General features: G+C 39.3%; 3 protein-coding genes across 4 annotated transcripts in view; all 3 read right to left on the reverse strand.

Moving 5' to 3' along the window:
* The window catches only part of gbx1 (gastrulation brain homeobox 1), a 3,581-nt gene extending 2,331 nt beyond the window's left edge, over positions 1 to 1,250 (reverse strand). Inside the window, exon 1 of the mRNA XM_023403730.1 lies at positions 1,192 to 1,250. Within this exon, the coding sequence (XP_023259498.1) occupies positions 1,192 to 1,250 (59 nt within the window). The remainder of the gene's footprint in view (positions 1 to 1,191) is intronic.
* Positions 1,251 to 1,937: 687 nt separating this feature from the next.
* Positions 1,938 to 7,286, reverse strand: asb10 (ankyrin repeat and SOCS box containing 10). 2 transcript variants are annotated; one of them, XM_023403803.2, is made up of 5 exons: positions 6,827 to 7,286; positions 5,243 to 5,510; positions 3,941 to 4,445; positions 3,267 to 3,380; positions 1,938 to 2,689 (listed from the first exon to the last, which is right to left on the reverse strand). In XM_023403803.2, exons 1-5 carry the CDS (start codon positions 7,149 to 7,151, stop codon positions 2,504 to 2,506), a joined length of 1,398 nt encoding a protein of 465 aa, XP_023259571.1. In that variant the 5' UTR covers positions 7,152 to 7,286; the 3' UTR covers positions 1,938 to 2,503. The 2 variants fall into 2 exon arrangements, with proteins under 2 accessions (XP_023259571.1, XP_023259572.1); XM_023403804.2 differs by lacking the exon at positions 6,827 to 7,286 and adding an exon at positions 5,747 to 6,189.
* A 6,132-nt stretch (positions 7,287 to 13,418) lies between these two features.
* Positions 13,419 to 14,028, reverse strand: h2bk1 (H2B.K variant histone 1). The gene is made up of 2 exons (XM_023403745.1): positions 13,839 to 14,028; positions 13,419 to 13,755 (listed from the first exon to the last, which is right to left on the reverse strand). Exons 1-2 carry the CDS (start codon positions 13,950 to 13,952, stop codon positions 13,519 to 13,521), a joined length of 351 nt encoding a protein of 116 aa, XP_023259513.1. The 5' UTR covers positions 13,953 to 14,028; the 3' UTR covers positions 13,419 to 13,518.
* Between the last annotated feature and the right edge of the window lie 3,070 nt (positions 14,029 to 17,098).

The raw sequence follows: 17,098 nt of genomic DNA on the forward strand, positions 1-17,098 counted from the left end.
CCCCCCCCCCCCACCTCCTCCTCTCTCTCTGCAACTCCTCCCTCCGCCCCTCTCCTGTGCGCCGCATGTGTGTGTGCGCGCGCAGAGAGAGAGAGAGAGAGAGAGAGAGAGAGAGAGGGCGAGAGCGCATTGGTTATCATCTGCAATACAAGAGGAATGAAAAGGGGGTGTTTCCCTGGGGGCTCATCCATCTTCCTCAAATTACGCTTCATTTCCTTATTCAGCCTCTGACTTTTTGGCCGTCTTGAGAGGCGGTAGTTTCCCAGTGGAGACCAAATAGACGGGTCGCACCCCCCCCCTCCTCCCTACAGCCCTCCTCCCCTTTTGCCAGGTTCACCATTGACTGCAAAACGGTGTGAGAGACTGTTCCAGCCCTTCCCCTTCTATAATCGTTGACCACACCAACCCAATCAGCTATTATTAATTTTGATTGATGATAAGTAATTACTCTGGATTCAAGGGACAGCGTAAAACAACGGTGGCTTTTGTTGAAATATTGGGGCCGATGGGCATCAGAGTCAGGAGGGAGGAGAGGCAGATGTTTCTCTCGCTCTCTGTCCTTTTCTCCGCGGCTAAAAACAATGCGTTTGGCTCCAGAATAAAAAAAAAAAAAGAAGTGCTGCAACAATTGTTCCCTGGAGAGAGATACTCTGTGCGAAATTAGATTCAGATAAAAGGCGTTTATGCGAGGTCAACTGCAGTGTGGACACGGACACACAGTGGCCAAAGTCAAATTTGAGTGGATTTCCACTTTGTTTGAACTCGGGAGGAATTTTTTTTTTTTAAATGCTGGAAATCATAAACTTTAACATCAATTAAACCATCCATTCATCTTTTTTTTTTTTTATCAATTAAATAATACACGTTTTGCTTTGCGCTTTAAGAGCAGTAATTCATCCTTGATCAAAAATGCATGTGGAGAATAATGATAAAAAAAAAAAAAAATCACTTTTCTCTTTTTCTTTCAGCAGAGGTTTAATCGCAGATCATTTCACCTTTTAAATGGCAATGGCAACTGATGATGATTAGCCCCATTGAGTCCTGGGTGCCCGGGCTCTCCAACTGGTCGTCTGATTGCATGAGGACATAAACATATCACCACCGACTCTGATTAGCAGTGGAGGGCCAGGCCAGGCTAATTCTTATAATTGCAACTGACTTCAGCAGCACCTCTCTGTGATCTATTGAAACCATTTGCCGAGCTCCTCTGCCTTTCTTTCTGAGAGGATCTCTGATGTTGCAGCGTTCATCTGTATACGTTTGTTTTGTTTGATACATTTTGGTCACAGTTTTTAATGGCCAAATGCAATTGACAATTAAAAGAGGATTCATAATTTAGATCTATTTTTCTGACTTTTTTTTTGGTCTGGATATAGATCTAATAAAAACATTTTAATTGTCACAAGTTGTTGGTAAATTGATCAAATCAGGCCTGAAGATCATTTTCATTTATACCTTCCAAATACATAAAACCATAAACAGATTATCATCCAATGTAAATGACTAGGGGTAACTTCTTTTTCTCTTTTTTTAAATTATTAACCTACTATTTAGTTTATTTTTTTTAGGTTACATCGGTGTGTGTGTGTGAAAGGTTTTCTATGAACTTTTTACATCTCGTTATCAGATAAAAGATCACCTGCCATTTCATAATAAACATTACAGACATTATAGTCCGTCCAAAACGTAGTTATTCAACATGATTCAGGGCATCTTTAATTTGTCTTTAATTTCAGTCTTTTAAGTTGTCTTTTTGTTTGCATTAAACGGCTCATTGTATTTTTAAATATATTTTTGCATCATTCATTTTCTTTTCTTTTTTTTTCCCCCAGAAAAATGTAATTGATGAAAAACGACCAGCAGCAGACTAGAAGCACAAAGCATGAGAGAAGAGAGAAAATGTAACAGCAGGAAATAATAAAAGAACAGTGTCTAGATTACATGGCCGTGGAGGAATATTTTAATTTACATCACGCCTAATTTTGATATAAAACGCCTAATTACAATCATATCGGTGGGAATAATGATTATTTATGCAAATATTTGATGGCAGTCCTCAATGTAAAACACATCATTACAGTGCCCATTAACATCAAACTATGAGAATTATTATGTATAAAAATACAAGCATGTTAGTCTCTTTACTATCAAGTGCAAAAGTAAAAAAAAATAGGATAAGTCTCAAAATAAATAAAATACAAAACACGCAGTTGCATACTTGCTATATACTTTGTCAACTCAAGGCTATAGCTCCCTCTTGTGGTGCAAAATCAAACATGGGACTGTGCTGAAAGCTTGATGTTGACATTAAAGTGACAGAAAACAAGCAGCTGCTTCTTCCTCCCAAAGAGTTTACACATGGCATAAAAGTATATTTAAAAAATATTCAGAGTATTGACGTATACTGCTACAGTTTCTGAATAGCTCTGAGTATCATTCTCTTCAGGTTTAGCAGCAGCGAAGTCTTCATCAGGTCTCAGCACTGAGGCTGCACAGCCTGCTCTCAGTGGATATAGCCTCTGTACTCCAGGAGCAGGTAGTTCTTGATGAAGCTGGGCAGATCAAGTTTGGGGACCACCTTGTGTACTCGGCCCTCCAGGAAGCTCCTGAGTCTGCAGCGTGCCAAGTGCTGCAGGGAGCGAGGAGTCAGTGTCAAGGAGAAGACTGACTCATAGAACTCCTTGTGCTCCTGATTGGGAAGAAACACAAATTAACATAAGTTCGTTTAGTAAAACACTGATATTATTTGTCTCACTTCACAGTAAAACAAATTGTATTTTAACAATGAATAAGTAAGCCTACCACTTAAATAAACATACATTATACAATTCATCTATATTAGCCCTATTAACCTTTTTGAATATTAATACAATTAAGGTAATGTTCTACTTCTACATGCACACTACAGCTATATGTGTTATGCACATCCTGAAAAATACCTTTTATTTTTTGAACATCTGGTTTAAATACTGTAATCATGATAATATTTCTGTAAATTAATTTGTTATTTGAAGACCTAATGAATTTCAACCGCTAAATGGTGGGTTACCTCAGAGTTATGAGCTGTAAAACAAAATATTAAAATTAATGGAATCAGCAATGATTTTATTGGCATTTCTTGGTTATGTTCTGAAACATATCACATCATAAAGAAATTAAAGAAGAGGATGAGGGTGCAACTTAAAATGAAATACTGTTACATCTAAAATCTAAAAATATTTATTAACATTAGTTAAACCCATCAATTGACAATTTAAAACGCTTGCCTTAAACATCTCTGCAGACACCGCCTCAACCCAGGTGTCTGTGACTTTGAGGTGACTGTAGGCGTTCAGAAGGACCTCAATGGTGTGTGGAGATTCACAGCAGTGCTTCAAAACCTAAAAGAAACACCACAACACAGAGCAAAGCAAAGGGATTCATATAACCATCATTTAAGTTCACGAGCGAGCTTGTGACTCCATAGAACTGAACATAGAACTAAAGTAATTAAACACTTGTGAAATGAACAGATTGGTCTTCCCTCCAGGGGTTTAACTGGAAATTATGCAATTAGTGCTAATTAATCTCCTATTAACACTTGCCTAATTAGCAACCATGCATTTTGTCTAGTGCACGTGGGTTCACTGATAGTTGTAGTCTGTTTCCCGCAGAGAGTGCAACACTTCATGTTGTGTCATGAAATGGGAATGATTTGAATGTGAAGTTGTGAAGTCTGGAATATTGCAAGGAACGGTTTAGTGTTTCAAGACTCTTTTACTCAAGGTGTTACATGTGCGGTGCCTGCTAATTATGCAAAATGAGCCACCTTGATGGTTCATGCTGTAAATATGATATACTACTACAAACCAATCTGGAATGCGTTGGCCCATGTTACATGCTTGTGCACACATTTTCTCCTCTAGCACTTTTAGACAACATGTAGCTTTTCATTTCCTACCATGGGCAGAGCTCCAGGCCACACCCGAATAGAACCATGGTTGAGCAGAGCACGAACAATCCTCTCAGGGTGATGGGAAATCTTGTAGCACACCACCTTCAGGATGTTGTGCATGGGAGCTTCACCACCGTAGTCCATGTTGTTAACACAGGCACCATTAGCCAGGAGCATGTCCACTATGTCCGGATTTACATTCTTACAGGCCATGTGCAAAGGAGTGTGTTTGTCCTGGTCTGTAGTGTGGACATCAGCACCTGCCCCCACCAGCATCTGGCACACCTTGAAGTAACGCTGGAGGTCCTGCGCCTCCTGGGGCTGAGAACAAGCAGCGTTCAGGGGTGAGAGACCCTCGTCGTTCCGTTTGTCCACAGTAGCTCCATAGCGCAGGTAGAGCTCGGTGTGGTCTGAGAGGCCGTTCCTGGCTGCCACATGTAAGGGAGTGTCATTTTCATCATTAGTGCGACCATTGATTGCTGCACCATACTGAAGGAGATATTTGGCACATCTGCAGACAAGAATACAGAAGCTTGTTTTGCTACAGAACACAAGTTGTGTTCATTAAAAATGATTTCAAACTGGAGGCGATTCCACACAATCAAACTTTTTTTGTCGGTATGTTTGCTCAGTGTTATAACTACTTTGAGTGGCAGAGGCTCCACATTACATACAATTATCTGGCACTTTTATCACTCATCTCTGCTCACCTGCCAGATGCACTCTCCACAGCAGCAGGTGGTTTTACAGTGAGGCTATATATGTAACTCTTGAATGACCAGTAGTTTATGACTGCTAACATTAGCTAACTTTGGCCAGATGTTGTGGTTCACTGACTTTAAATTGCACAATTTCCCCATACAAGAGTCAAATAAAAGAACTCTGGCTCAATTAAATACACTCAGGGGTATTGTAGATATACAATCATAAGATGTTGTCTGGTATGACCAGTGGCTTATGGCAGCTAATGTTAGTTAAAATGCTGTAGAATTGACATTTTTGAGTCAATTCACTGTTACGCTAACTAATGTTTTAGCATTAACATTTTTCCCTTAATTGTCACTTGTGCCAATAGAGACTTCTCTTTTATGCCAAAGTTACACACATAAACTTCCTTTAAGGTGTTACAACTGTCTCCTGTTGGTGTGGGCTGTCCTGTTGTAGCTGGTAGTTAATGGTTATTCTGACAACAAGCACAGCAAAGTTCACATGAATTCATTACACTCTGCGTGGAAAGACACAAGTAGTGGATTATTGATTAGATGAGTCAGTGGTCTACCTTTTCTAGTTTTATTCTGCTCTACTCACTCAAGGGATTCTGGGCTTGTACAGACGTGCAAAGGCATGAGGCCATCTTCAGAGACAGCATTGGCGTTGGCGCCGTGGATCAGCAGCAGTTTGGTACACTCTGGCTGGCAGTTTTCACAGGCCTCGTGGAGGGCAGTGGTACCACCAGGGGCCAGGTCTACGTTGGCCCCACGTTGCAGCAGGAGTTTCAGGCAGTCCGCGAAACCTCGACCAGCAGTGATGTGAAGTGGTGTGGTCAGTTCCTGCTCATAAGTCAGTGACCATAGTCCTGCCAGCAGGGAGTAGAAATTGCACACAGTCAGCTCTATAAATAAGCAGACATGTCAGATACATCAGCTGCAAGAGTTCTGTTTCTGTTAATTAGAGCATATAGTGTAGAGTCATAACATTTCCATAAGTATTTCTGATAATACCTCATCAGAATGTCAACACCTCTCCCCGATGCAAATTACCTTGAAGGAAACAGTGATCACAGCTTTAAAATGAAAGCACTGGAAAACCTACTCAGGCCTCTGTAGTTAAATCTGAAGTTCCTCCATTCCTCTATGTTGCTGGTGTCATAAGTGGCATCAATAAGGTAGCCATATTCGTAGTCGTCCACAATGCTGAGAACCGTCAGCTCATCGCCAACAAGCAGAGAGTTCCAGAACTGTAGGACACAACCTGTGGCCTTGGCTGTGGCGATCACATCGTTTCGGTAGGTCTTTGGTTTGTGCCATTTTATCTTAGGTCCCACATAAGCCATACTGGAGCCAACTAGTTTGTTTTTTAAAAATATATTAGTAATGTGGTTGCTCCGAAACAAATAAGCACTTATATAGGTTGTTTGTGCAGACAAGGCTATTTCAGGGAGGTGTTACATGATATTTTGTTTGACCTGATGAACCTCGCCAGTGCAGTGGCACGGGAGCCAAAGACTGGTGCAGTGCATATCACCTGACCACTGATTCAGCTAATCCACTGAAGTGAATGGACAACTGACCTGATTGTTGCATTCAAGGAATTCAGAAATGACACATTTTACTGAAATATTAAAGTATCAGTAAAATCCAGTATTGTAAAGGCCCATTTTATGTTACGTGTTCATTCAGACTTGTAGTCTTGAATATTTATTTCCAGTAAATCATCAAGCCATTTCATGTGGACACTGACTCAACATGTTGCTCTTTCTAAAAAAAAAGAAAATTGCTCATTTTGTGTTTAGTAAAAGGGCTTAGATTAATATCCTGTTGCACAGAACAATCAGATGACTCCTAAGTCTGATTATGTGATGGACATATGATGGTTTCTATAAATATTGCCTCGTGTTCTGTTTCTATAAATACTGCTTCACTGTGTCATTAAATACTACCTGAGGGTGAGATGCACCAGTTATGTTGCTTATTGTTGCGCATTAAAATAATTTTCATTTTAAATCAGTATTTTACTTTCCTATTTCTCCTTCATTTGTGTTATAATAAGGACTTGTAAAACTCTGAATTTTGGATGCCAATCTCCAGGAAATACAATAAAGCTACTAGCTATGATGTGCCAATGAATGAATTCCTAGATTAATTTCTAATGAAGATAGATGTTGTCTCCTACCTTCCCCTCTGGCGACCCAGCGCATGTCCCCTCCCTGTGGCTCAATGATGAGGTTTACTGTGGATCCTCTAGGAAAAAGGTGCTGCATAGCCTCCAAGTTTCCTGTATACAGAGCATTCTGGATGACCACATCTTGGCACACAGCTGGTGGAAGGGCAGTGCCGGACCTCAGCGGTTCCCTGTCCCTGGCCTCCTTCTTCAGCATATAGCTACTGAGGTGATGGGAGGCCATCTGCCTCTTGTACTTGTACCTCTCTAGCATGTCCTCATCAAGTTCAAGAGAACGCAAGGCCATGGGTGTGAAGACAAAGCTGCCTCGTGACATGCTGAATGGCTCGCCTCACACAGAGAAAAGCAGTTGTGTATGATAAAGTGAGGGAGACTGTCTAAAAAGGCCTGTCTCTCTGTTTCTGTTGTTTTTTCACTCTCTCTGGCTAATGTCCACTATGTGCCTGCCGGCTGTTCACAGGGTTGGTTCACAGAGTTGTTTTGATGTTTGGTATGAGGCCCTCCCTGCAGTGTGACAAGTAATGCTATTTTTATGTCTCACATGCAGCCACTCGAGCCTCTCCTATTTGCCTCCAGCAAATTTACAGCCATGCAGAGTGTCTATCGGGCTGCAAGTATCAAATGAGTTGAATAAACTCATGTTTTGTAACTACAGTACATGCTGTTTTCTTCTTATCTTATTAGACAAACCCTTGTTGAGCAAGATATGTGGGATTTGCTTACTTAAAAAGTATAGGTGACATTACATTTGCAGATTTTAAAAGTAGTTCTTATTCCTGATATATTTAGAGTGTGTCCATCTCCTCCCACTTTAAATCCGCTGAGCAAGAATAAAGGGTCAAGTAATTAGATTACAAACTTCTACACTTCCCAACAAGATTTTCACCATTGTAATAAAAAACTGTTTTAAAAAGTAACGAACATTTAGGCAACTTTTAAGGTCAAATTTTGTCTTGACATTTTTCTTTGAGGAAGAGCAAATAAGAATGCCCTATTTGTAAGCCCCTGTGAGTATGTGTTCGCAAAAATGTCTTTTTTTTTAAAGAGCCTTAATGGATTTTATGTATCCACACGGCTCCCTGCATTAGAGCATTAGGCTGAATGACTGGCAACCGCTGTGTCACTCTGCCCCACGTGTAGTGTTCTGATGGTGGAGGGACGGCGCATAATTAAGCCTCTTAAGCCTACTTCCTAGGCATCTGACAAACCTCTCTTTTGACTGATGGACCACCATTTTCCAGTGCTGGTAGAAATTCTACCCAGTAGCAAAACAGATACCATCTTTCACATCTACAGACACCCTGGGCAGGTTTTCAAGGCTGGAAAGGATAACTATAAATTACCTTTGAGTTTTTGAAAGACTGATTAACTTGTATTGAATACACAAATTCATAAAACACACATATTTTAAAGTCTGTTTATCTTCCTCCGTGTTGGGGTCCATCAAGATACATGCAAGCTCTGCGGAAAACAAGGTCTGCACCACAGGTGGAGAAATACATGATATTTGTGCGGAGGTTTTACCTTCTTTCCCATTTGAAAACACAGAGGCATAGCTGCATCTCATCTATACCTTAACGACTGTTCTGGTATGGAAATCAAGGTCATTTATTTTATGTTACAGTTTGGTAATAGATGCCACATTAAACTGAAGGCAAGTAAGAGTTTCAACTTTGAAAACACACATTACCAGAGAGAGACTAGGAATATTGTTTTTGCGGCTGGAGTACATCCTTTTAAATGATATACATAATGAGTTTATAATATGCATCTGGGCTACCTCCTCTCTACTTTGATGTCTTCCAAATGGCCCGGGTGTCATCAGCAAAACATGTAGGCACTTTCCCGCCTCATTGACTCCCAAATGTATTTTAAATATCATTCCTGGTAACGCAATTATTTAAAACGCTGAACTAAACACTTACTAATGGGGAAAAAGACAGCGACTTCGATAAATTCATTTCTCAAATGGTGGGCATTCATGTTTCTTTTTGCTCTCTTTTTTTTTGCCTCTGTGAAGCGGAGGCAACTCTGATGACAACAAAAAACATCAGCAGTAGTAACACCCCCTGCCCTCACAGCTCCCCGTGGACATATTAAATCTTTGGTTCCTCACATTACCCACCAGTAGCTGTCTCTCCAAGGTTTTCTGCTTTGTGGTCAACCACCTTCCTCTCCCAAGGCAGTAAGAGGCTGGACATCAGCAACAGCCCTGATGAGAGTGAAGCATTTCATTTATGCAATCATAGGCAATTAGTTCCCTCTGATTATGTGCCTCTTAATGCTGTTTTGAGTACTGTGGCACACAGTAATACAGAAAGAGATTAAACTATAGCCCTCCCTCCACACTGAGCAGTCATTTAATATACTGAGAGCATAATGAAATGTACACAGTAATTACAGTAATATTAAATGCTAATGGGTTTGCAATTGGATCTGCTGTTAGTTTAAGACAGAGTCAGAGCACCCAAAGAAAGTCTAAGTTTAGAGAGAGCATCACCATGACATCAGAGCACTCAATTAGCCATCAGGTGTTTCTTATTTTAATGATTTATGTGTTGTTTAATGTTATTCCAATCAGAGGAAGCGAGATTATGTCTGGCATATGGGAAATTCTTTACTGGAAAGAGAGCAATTATTATGCAATTTACACATTTTAGCACACACCCAGGGAGTTAACAAGAAATAGGGTCTAAAGTTTCTATTCTAGAAGTAGAATAACTGGGAGGTCACCATGGAAACATAATAAGAGATAATGAGCATGCTTAATTGGCTTTATTTTCTAAAGAGAAGATAGTTGATGCATTACAAATTTGTCTGCTGGTTCTGATTGTCTAGGCTTATTCACATTTTCCTAATATCATATTGACTGTGTGGTTCATGCAGGCACATTAAGGTAGACACACACAGACTGCTTTAAGTCTTTGATGCCATTAAAGTGCCTTCGACAGCCGATCAACACTGGTTTATTTCCATATATATGGCTAAGGGTTGCGAAAGGTGCCCTGTTTGCAAATCTTCCTCAGGTCTCATCACAATGCCTGATGTTTGGTGGAGAACCTAAATGAATTTATAGAGCCCTGAATTGAACAGTAGCTCCAAACTATTCTATGGAAGCATGATTACTTTTTCTGTACTCTTTCAGCTCTGAGCCCACTACCTATAATGTATTGTATCGGTCTTTGCAGATTCCAATTGTCTCTCAATGCACTGATCAACACGCAAATAGCCCTTTGTTTCATCATGACAATTGAGAGGTTCATATTTCAACCTAATAGTCCTGTATAACTTTAACCATCTATCACAACCTCATTTCATTGCGGTTGCAGTTAATACGCGCTTCCCTGCCAAGTGGAACATTTTCTAATGATGCACTCTCACACGAAAACAAGGCAAGCCAGCCTGGGTTCTGCATCACTCACTAATGCACCCATCCATAATATGTTCATAGCAGCCTGCCTAAAGGAGACAGCGATGACTACCAGTAGGCACTAGCATGAGAGGGGATATGGAGAAGGGTGCAAGATACAAAACCTAAATGACCATGATAATCATGAACAAAGTCACTGCCATCAAAGACTGTATCACCCTCATAATAACATCTGTAGATTTCATATCATTACCACGAATACTGGAAAAACATCAAAAATGGGTATCTCAACAATAACAGTCAGTGGTGGGAGTCGCATCCAAGGGCATTATCAGAGTGAGCCTGTCTTTGTAGGATGTTGATAAGGGTAGCCTAATAGGTGTATGTAAAGCCTGATGTAAACACCATCCTAATTAGAGAGACCTTTATCAGTTCCTCCATTTTATGCAGATTAGACTGGTGCAAACGCTAGTGTCATTATCCTGTAATCAAGTACTATTCAGTTGACAGTGCCGTCTTTTAAAAGCCTGATTAGAATGCATAACAAGGACACAATACTGCATTATTTCAGTCAGTTTATAAATATGTCAATTTTTGAAGCTAACTGAATAATGGATCGTGTCAGGTTGAAATTAATGCATCAGAAGTGAAAAAGAATACTTTATAAAATAGTCCACTGAGGTATTTTGAAATATAATTAAGTATAGGCTATTAAACAGATTGTACCTCTCACATAATCATTGTCTTTACATGTGATATAAATGATGATTAAAGTTGAGTCAGAGGTATTCACGTTATATGTCACAGATATATAAACCAAACTTTGATAAACTATATATATATATATATATATATATTTATTTTTAGAACCATTAGCCCTGTCTTGAAGACATGTCTAAATCCCCCTAACTTGTCTATCCAGCTGGGCAAAACATTTGTGTGGATGTCTTTTTTAATCCATTGTAGCTGTTTTTTCTCATCTTGTTGAACAAATCACAGAAATTGAACTTTATCATCAGTTAATTAATTTATGCAAAGGTTATTTTCTTCTTAAATTACAATTTTTCCCAAATTATCAAGGGAACATTAAGCGAACCGGCAAGACATTTCCGGTAGCCATCTTTGTTTTTGTTCGTAACTTCAAAGTCAAGTAAAAATTTCCGTCCCTTGTTGCAGGCTGGAGATTTGCATTGATGCAGGTGGATAGAGATGTGGGAAAGTTTGGAAATATTTTCAAAACATCGGTAAGTGTCGTCAAATGAGGCGTTTTTGTTTGTAAGTATGGCGTGGTGTAACGGGTTCAACCTGCGAATGTCATTACGGGGCAACTATGATGAAGATGTTGCTAACACCGATTCTGCTATGCTATTTTTTTCTGTCAAACGAGCTCGGTATAGCGAGCCGTGTTAGCTTACAGTTAAACTAGCTAGCTTGCTAGTGAGACAAAACATTTTGGGAATCTTTACTTGTAGTTATGGTCGTGGCTCAAAACCTCCCACCATCACATTTAGCTGCACAGGAGCGAAGTTACTAAGTACATTTACTCCAGTACTGCACTTAAATTGAAATTGGATGTATTTGTACTCGATAGATATTTTGCACTATTTACTCCATTTATCTGACAGCTATAGTTGCTAGTACTTTACAGAGTTACATTACATAATAGACATTTCAAAGATTAAACCAGCTGTTGCTAACCCTCTTGCATTGTGCGTTAGCCACATGTCAAAAATGATTTTTCCTCTGAACATCTCACATCTGGTTTAATCTAAATAGGTGTTCAATAACCCAAGAGGTAAAATTATCTAGTGTTTCACAAAAACAACAAAGCTTAGAGAAAGTCAATAAATAAAGTAAATGTGTATTTTCTTCTTGAAAATCCTGACCTCCTTAGGTTGGGAATCCTTGAAACAAAATACCCAACTATATATAAAGTATTCAAAACTAGTTGTACGTCCAGCAGCTACAGCAGTAAAATGTTGCATATACATTGATCCATCTGAATAAAACAATCCATTACTATCATATATATAATAATATGCCAGTCACAGCAACATTTTACTCAAGAATCAGCATTTGAACTTCTGTAAGTGCACTTTTCTGATGATATTTTTGTACTACGATTTTTACCTGTGATTGAGTATTTATTAGAAAGCTGTGCACTTGTACTTTTACTTAGGTAAATTATTTCAGTACCCATTCCGCCACTGGATTTGTGAATCATTGCAGATGAATAGCCTACACGCTAAAGATAGGTAACACGCTATAGCTTTGATCAAGCTCAGTTTTTTTTTTTTTATCAACTGTTACCCTGACAACACCACACTCACCTGCTTAGATCCATTCCTGTCAGGGAGGTGTTTGCTCTCATTGCAACCCCATTCATTTGTGTCTCATGAAGAAGTGTGTGTAGGAGCCTTGGCGTTTGGATTGGTGATGTACATGTGTGAGACAGGGATGAAGATTCAAAACAGAGCGCCAAAGTATTTTTCTGCAGCCAGAAGTGGTGTTAGTGAGCCCCCTCACATTCAACTTGAATGCTACACAAAGATGTGCTGCTGACGTGTAATATTTTCATTTCTGGTATATTTTGGATGGCTTTAACTTGTGATCAATAGCCACCAGGCTATAAAAAAACTGTATGTAGTGACTATTGAGTTACAACTATTGTGATCATTTTCTAACAGTGTGGGGCCTGTTGTAACATGTTAAAACCCACTGAGTTAAAACAATAAGTAAATCTTTGTTAGAATTTGAAGATAGATGAGAGAGGGAATTGACTGACTTTGATACTTTATAAGAAACATCCATTAGTTTCTTTTTATAGGTTTTCCAAAAATGCTGTAAAAAGTATTCAGGCTGTCAGAGAGCATCATCTTACAACTATATATTATTTTTATTTTAGTCGTGCGTAAATAAATGCAAGTATGAAGAGTCATACCTGACCCTTTGCATGTGGATTATTTTAGCATTGTACAGTTGATTTGACCAAGTAGCAGTTCTAGTGTTATGTTTGCAGATAATATTCATACAGGGTAACTATTATCTTGTGCAGTATGCACAATGACTTTCGTTCACATCAATGTTTCTGCCATAGGTTTCTGCATGTAATATAACAGATGTGCAATTACCCCATCTAGTGGCTAATACTGGCGTTTTACTGCCCTCTCTAAATGAAAAGAGGAAAGGGGATTTAAAAATGAGGGGGGGAAGTCAGCTTTTGTGCGTTTATTGAAATCAACCAGCTTACAAATTAACTGATGCAAAGGCTTGAAACCCCTTTTCTTATAAACTGGGAGTTTGTGGGAAGTCTTCACTTGGAGCTGGTGTACTTGGTGACAGCCTTGGTGCCTTCAGACACGGCGTGTTTCGCCAGCTCCCCGGGCAGCAGCAGCCTCACTGCGGTTTGCACCTCCCTGCTGGTGATGGTGGAGCGTTTATTGTACTGAGCCAACCGGGACGCCTCCGTGGCAATCCTCTCAAACAGGTCATTCACGAAGGAGTTCATGATGCTCATGGCTCTGCTAGAAATCCCCGTGTCCGGATGAACCTTTGAAGATGTGGAAAGGGGTTGTTAGCTTATGTCAGGTTAGGAATACTGAAGCAGTAGAAGGGTTTTTTTTCTCCACCCACCTGTTTCAAAACCTTATAGATGTACATGGCGTAAGTCTCTCTTCGTTTGGCTTTTCTTTTCGCCTTCTTCTCACTCGAACTTTTCCCCTTCTTTTTGGTTACATCGTTAGACATTTTGGAAACGGTGTAAAGTAATGATATTTAGTGCGTGAAGCTGCTGTAACAAGTAGCTTAGGAATGATTAGTCCACTTTTCTGGCTCATGAACAGCTGTTCATGTAGCAGCGTTAATTAGTGAGTTATTGGGTACACCTGTGTGTGTTTGGAGCGGACAGACCGGAGCTGCACATATGTCATGAATACGGAAAATAATAAAACTCCTCCCAGCCCTGTTAGCTTCAGGTGGGTAGTGTTTTTTTTATTTTATTTTATTTTATTAATTGCAATCTTGTACGACAATAATGAGATAAAATGAAGTCACTTCAAGAAACTGTGCCATTACAAATAACAATAGTGCCCACTAGGTGGCACACTTGTACCAATTTTAAAGGCTTAAAAAGTGGCGTTGCATACCTACTGTAGATTTCACTATAATCCACTGTAATCTTCTATGTAGCCTGTAGGTCACAAAATATCTTATAGACTTAAATTTAAGGGATATATTTAAATACCAGAAAACACCTGTGGGCTACATTTGTAGTCACAGCCAGTGTTTAGGTAAGACATGGGTCTGTACTATTTTCAGATAGATTTATGTACACTGAAGCTATGCTTATTAAAAATGTATGGTATTATGTGTTTGCGGCAGGATTAAAGCAGGCACTTGCTCCAGAACCCCAGCCCCAAAAGCCACAGGTTCATTTAGTCTGATTAGGTGTATGACAGTATGACAAAATGCACATATGTTTGGGAATTTGCACTATTACTGTCAAGTCTTGAATCTTGAATATAGAACGGCACTGTCTTAAGTCCCTATCATTTTAATTTAAAATGTATTGACTTGGTGTACAGACTAAACTAAACTCACTCTATTTGGCATTAATTGGACAAGGACATGTTTCAGCATTGTGCTAATGACTGTTCCCTTGGCAAAATATGATTTGGGCATATTCTCAACATATCCTCAGCACATGAAAAATTCACAGACTATATTTACAATTTACAACAGCTTTTCTATCCGAGAGGTGGTAGCTGGTTGTAGAGATGAGCACAAAGTAGGTTTTACTCTGAGGCCTCCTAGCGGCTTCATCTGACCTCTTAATGTGGTCCACAGAATGTATTTCAGTTACAGCTGGTGTTACTATGGTTTCTGACTGTGGTAATGGGGCTATTTGTTTAGTAACGGTGTGCTTACATCTTGTGTTTGACCTTGGAAACTTTTACTTCTACAACATCCTGTCAAATTTAAGATTGTTGGTGCTGATAATTGGGATAAAATGGTTCTGCTTCAGCCCTGGATTAGCTTCTTCTTTTTTTTTTAGATAGTCTCTTTGTTTTATTTGGGTTGAAAAGTTTAACATCTAAATTGGCCCTCAGAGTGTTAATGTTGTAGTCTCTTAGTATAGTAGCATATTAAAAGAGCAACTAGAAGCAACTTTGATTATAAAACATGCAAGCTTCTACTGCCTTTGACAGCAGATACTGTTTTATCTTACATCTTACCCTTTAAAGTTGATTCCCTACATCCTGCTATGTTATTGCATTTTTCTGATTTCAGTTGGACATTATCTCTTACGTATATCAATGAGATTTTTCCTGATACTAACAGTGAAAATTTAAACCAACAATTGTGCAGCTGATGTATCCATTTGTCTGGTGTATGTGTGTTGTGTGTAGGTCCTAGCTCGTTTTACCATTTTGATTGACGAGATCCGAAGCGCTGGAAGGAACACAAATTATACCTCTCTCTCTCTCTCTCTCGCTCTCTCTCTCTCTCTCACACGCACACACACACACACACACACACACACACACACACACACACACACACACACACACACACACTTTCTCTCCCCAAATGGTAAAGCACTTTATCATTTGTTCGTTCATTCAGTTCACTCATCCATGTCTGTCATAGCAAAGCTTGGCACAGGTGTATTTGCTCTGAACATGCTAGTGATGTACCACTCAATTTTTTGAGTGAATGTGAGAAAGTTACTGCAGCAACACTCTCTATCAAGTAGGCTGTCTAGGTTGTAGAGAGTGAAGCAGTTTGCCAGCAGTGTTAAGGCAAACACCGTAGAGCTCTAAGCAGTGGCAGCTTTACAATTACAGCTTCATCATGAAAACATTTTTGGGTTTAAGTGGCACTGGACCTTGTATTGAAAAGCTGTAGATATTTGTTTTAAAAGGTGATTATTTTCACTTTTATGAAACAAGGTGTAAGGTGATGCATTTCTGTCTGTAACGTATTACAAATGAAACAAAAATACAAGCACTTTCTTGTCTAGGCAATATAACATTTTCCAGTGCACAACAGAAAAGAAACACATCAACACAACTTTTGCTGTAACACTTCACAAACCCTCTCATATGCTCCTGGATTTACTAAAGATATTGGTAGATTTGTGTTGATCAGTGACAAACCTGAGTCAGTATTTGGGTCCAAATCTCCTCATAGAACACAGCCATTTGTGTGTTCATGGTCTTGGGCTTTTTGTTCCCCTCTCAATTTTCTTCTCCATAAGTGCACAGCTGATATTGAGCATTTATGCAAGGTCATTTGCAGCAACTGCCACACATATTGAATAGCAGCAATTGGTTGACTGTATTGTGAAGGCCATCTTTTTCTCTGTTGTCTGGCAGATTTCTTCTGTTTGGCTGTTTCATCTGTGAAGAGAAGATGGGGAAAAAAGGTGAGTGCGTGTGCACATCTGCTACCTCGTTAAGTCTGCCTGACAGTCACATAATAGAAAAAATGTTGGCTGTTCTGTTTATCACAGCATTTCATATCAACATACTGCTTAAGGCTGTGAGGCGTGTTTGTTGTATTATTTCTGAAGGATTTGTAGATTAATAGAACAAAGGTTAGCTTCATACCTGCAGTGATTATTCTGTAGTTGCCAAATGCACAAGCTGTGTCAGTCTTGTATACAAATATTCCATTTTGAGTTTCTATGAATTTGCACACACTTAAGCAAATGTAAGAGCTGCTTAATTTTGATCCTTATTGAATGAGCAGTTCAAAACAAGGACAAAACTGCATTTAGTTTGTCTTCATAGAAAGGTCTGTGATTACGACACAGATGAAAAAGGGTCAGGAACATTATTTGTTGACCTACGAACTAACTACCACAGTGGACAAAATAGTTATTTTGTATT

Source organism: Seriola lalandi, unplaced genomic scaffold, assembly GCF_002814215.2.
Source record: "Seriola lalandi dorsalis isolate HSWRI2012SDOR001 ecotype SW California unplaced genomic scaffold, Sedor1 jcf7180002054182, whole genome shotgun sequence".
Classification (NCBI taxonomy): domain Eukaryota; kingdom Metazoa; phylum Chordata; class Actinopteri; order Carangiformes; family Carangidae; genus Seriola; species Seriola lalandi.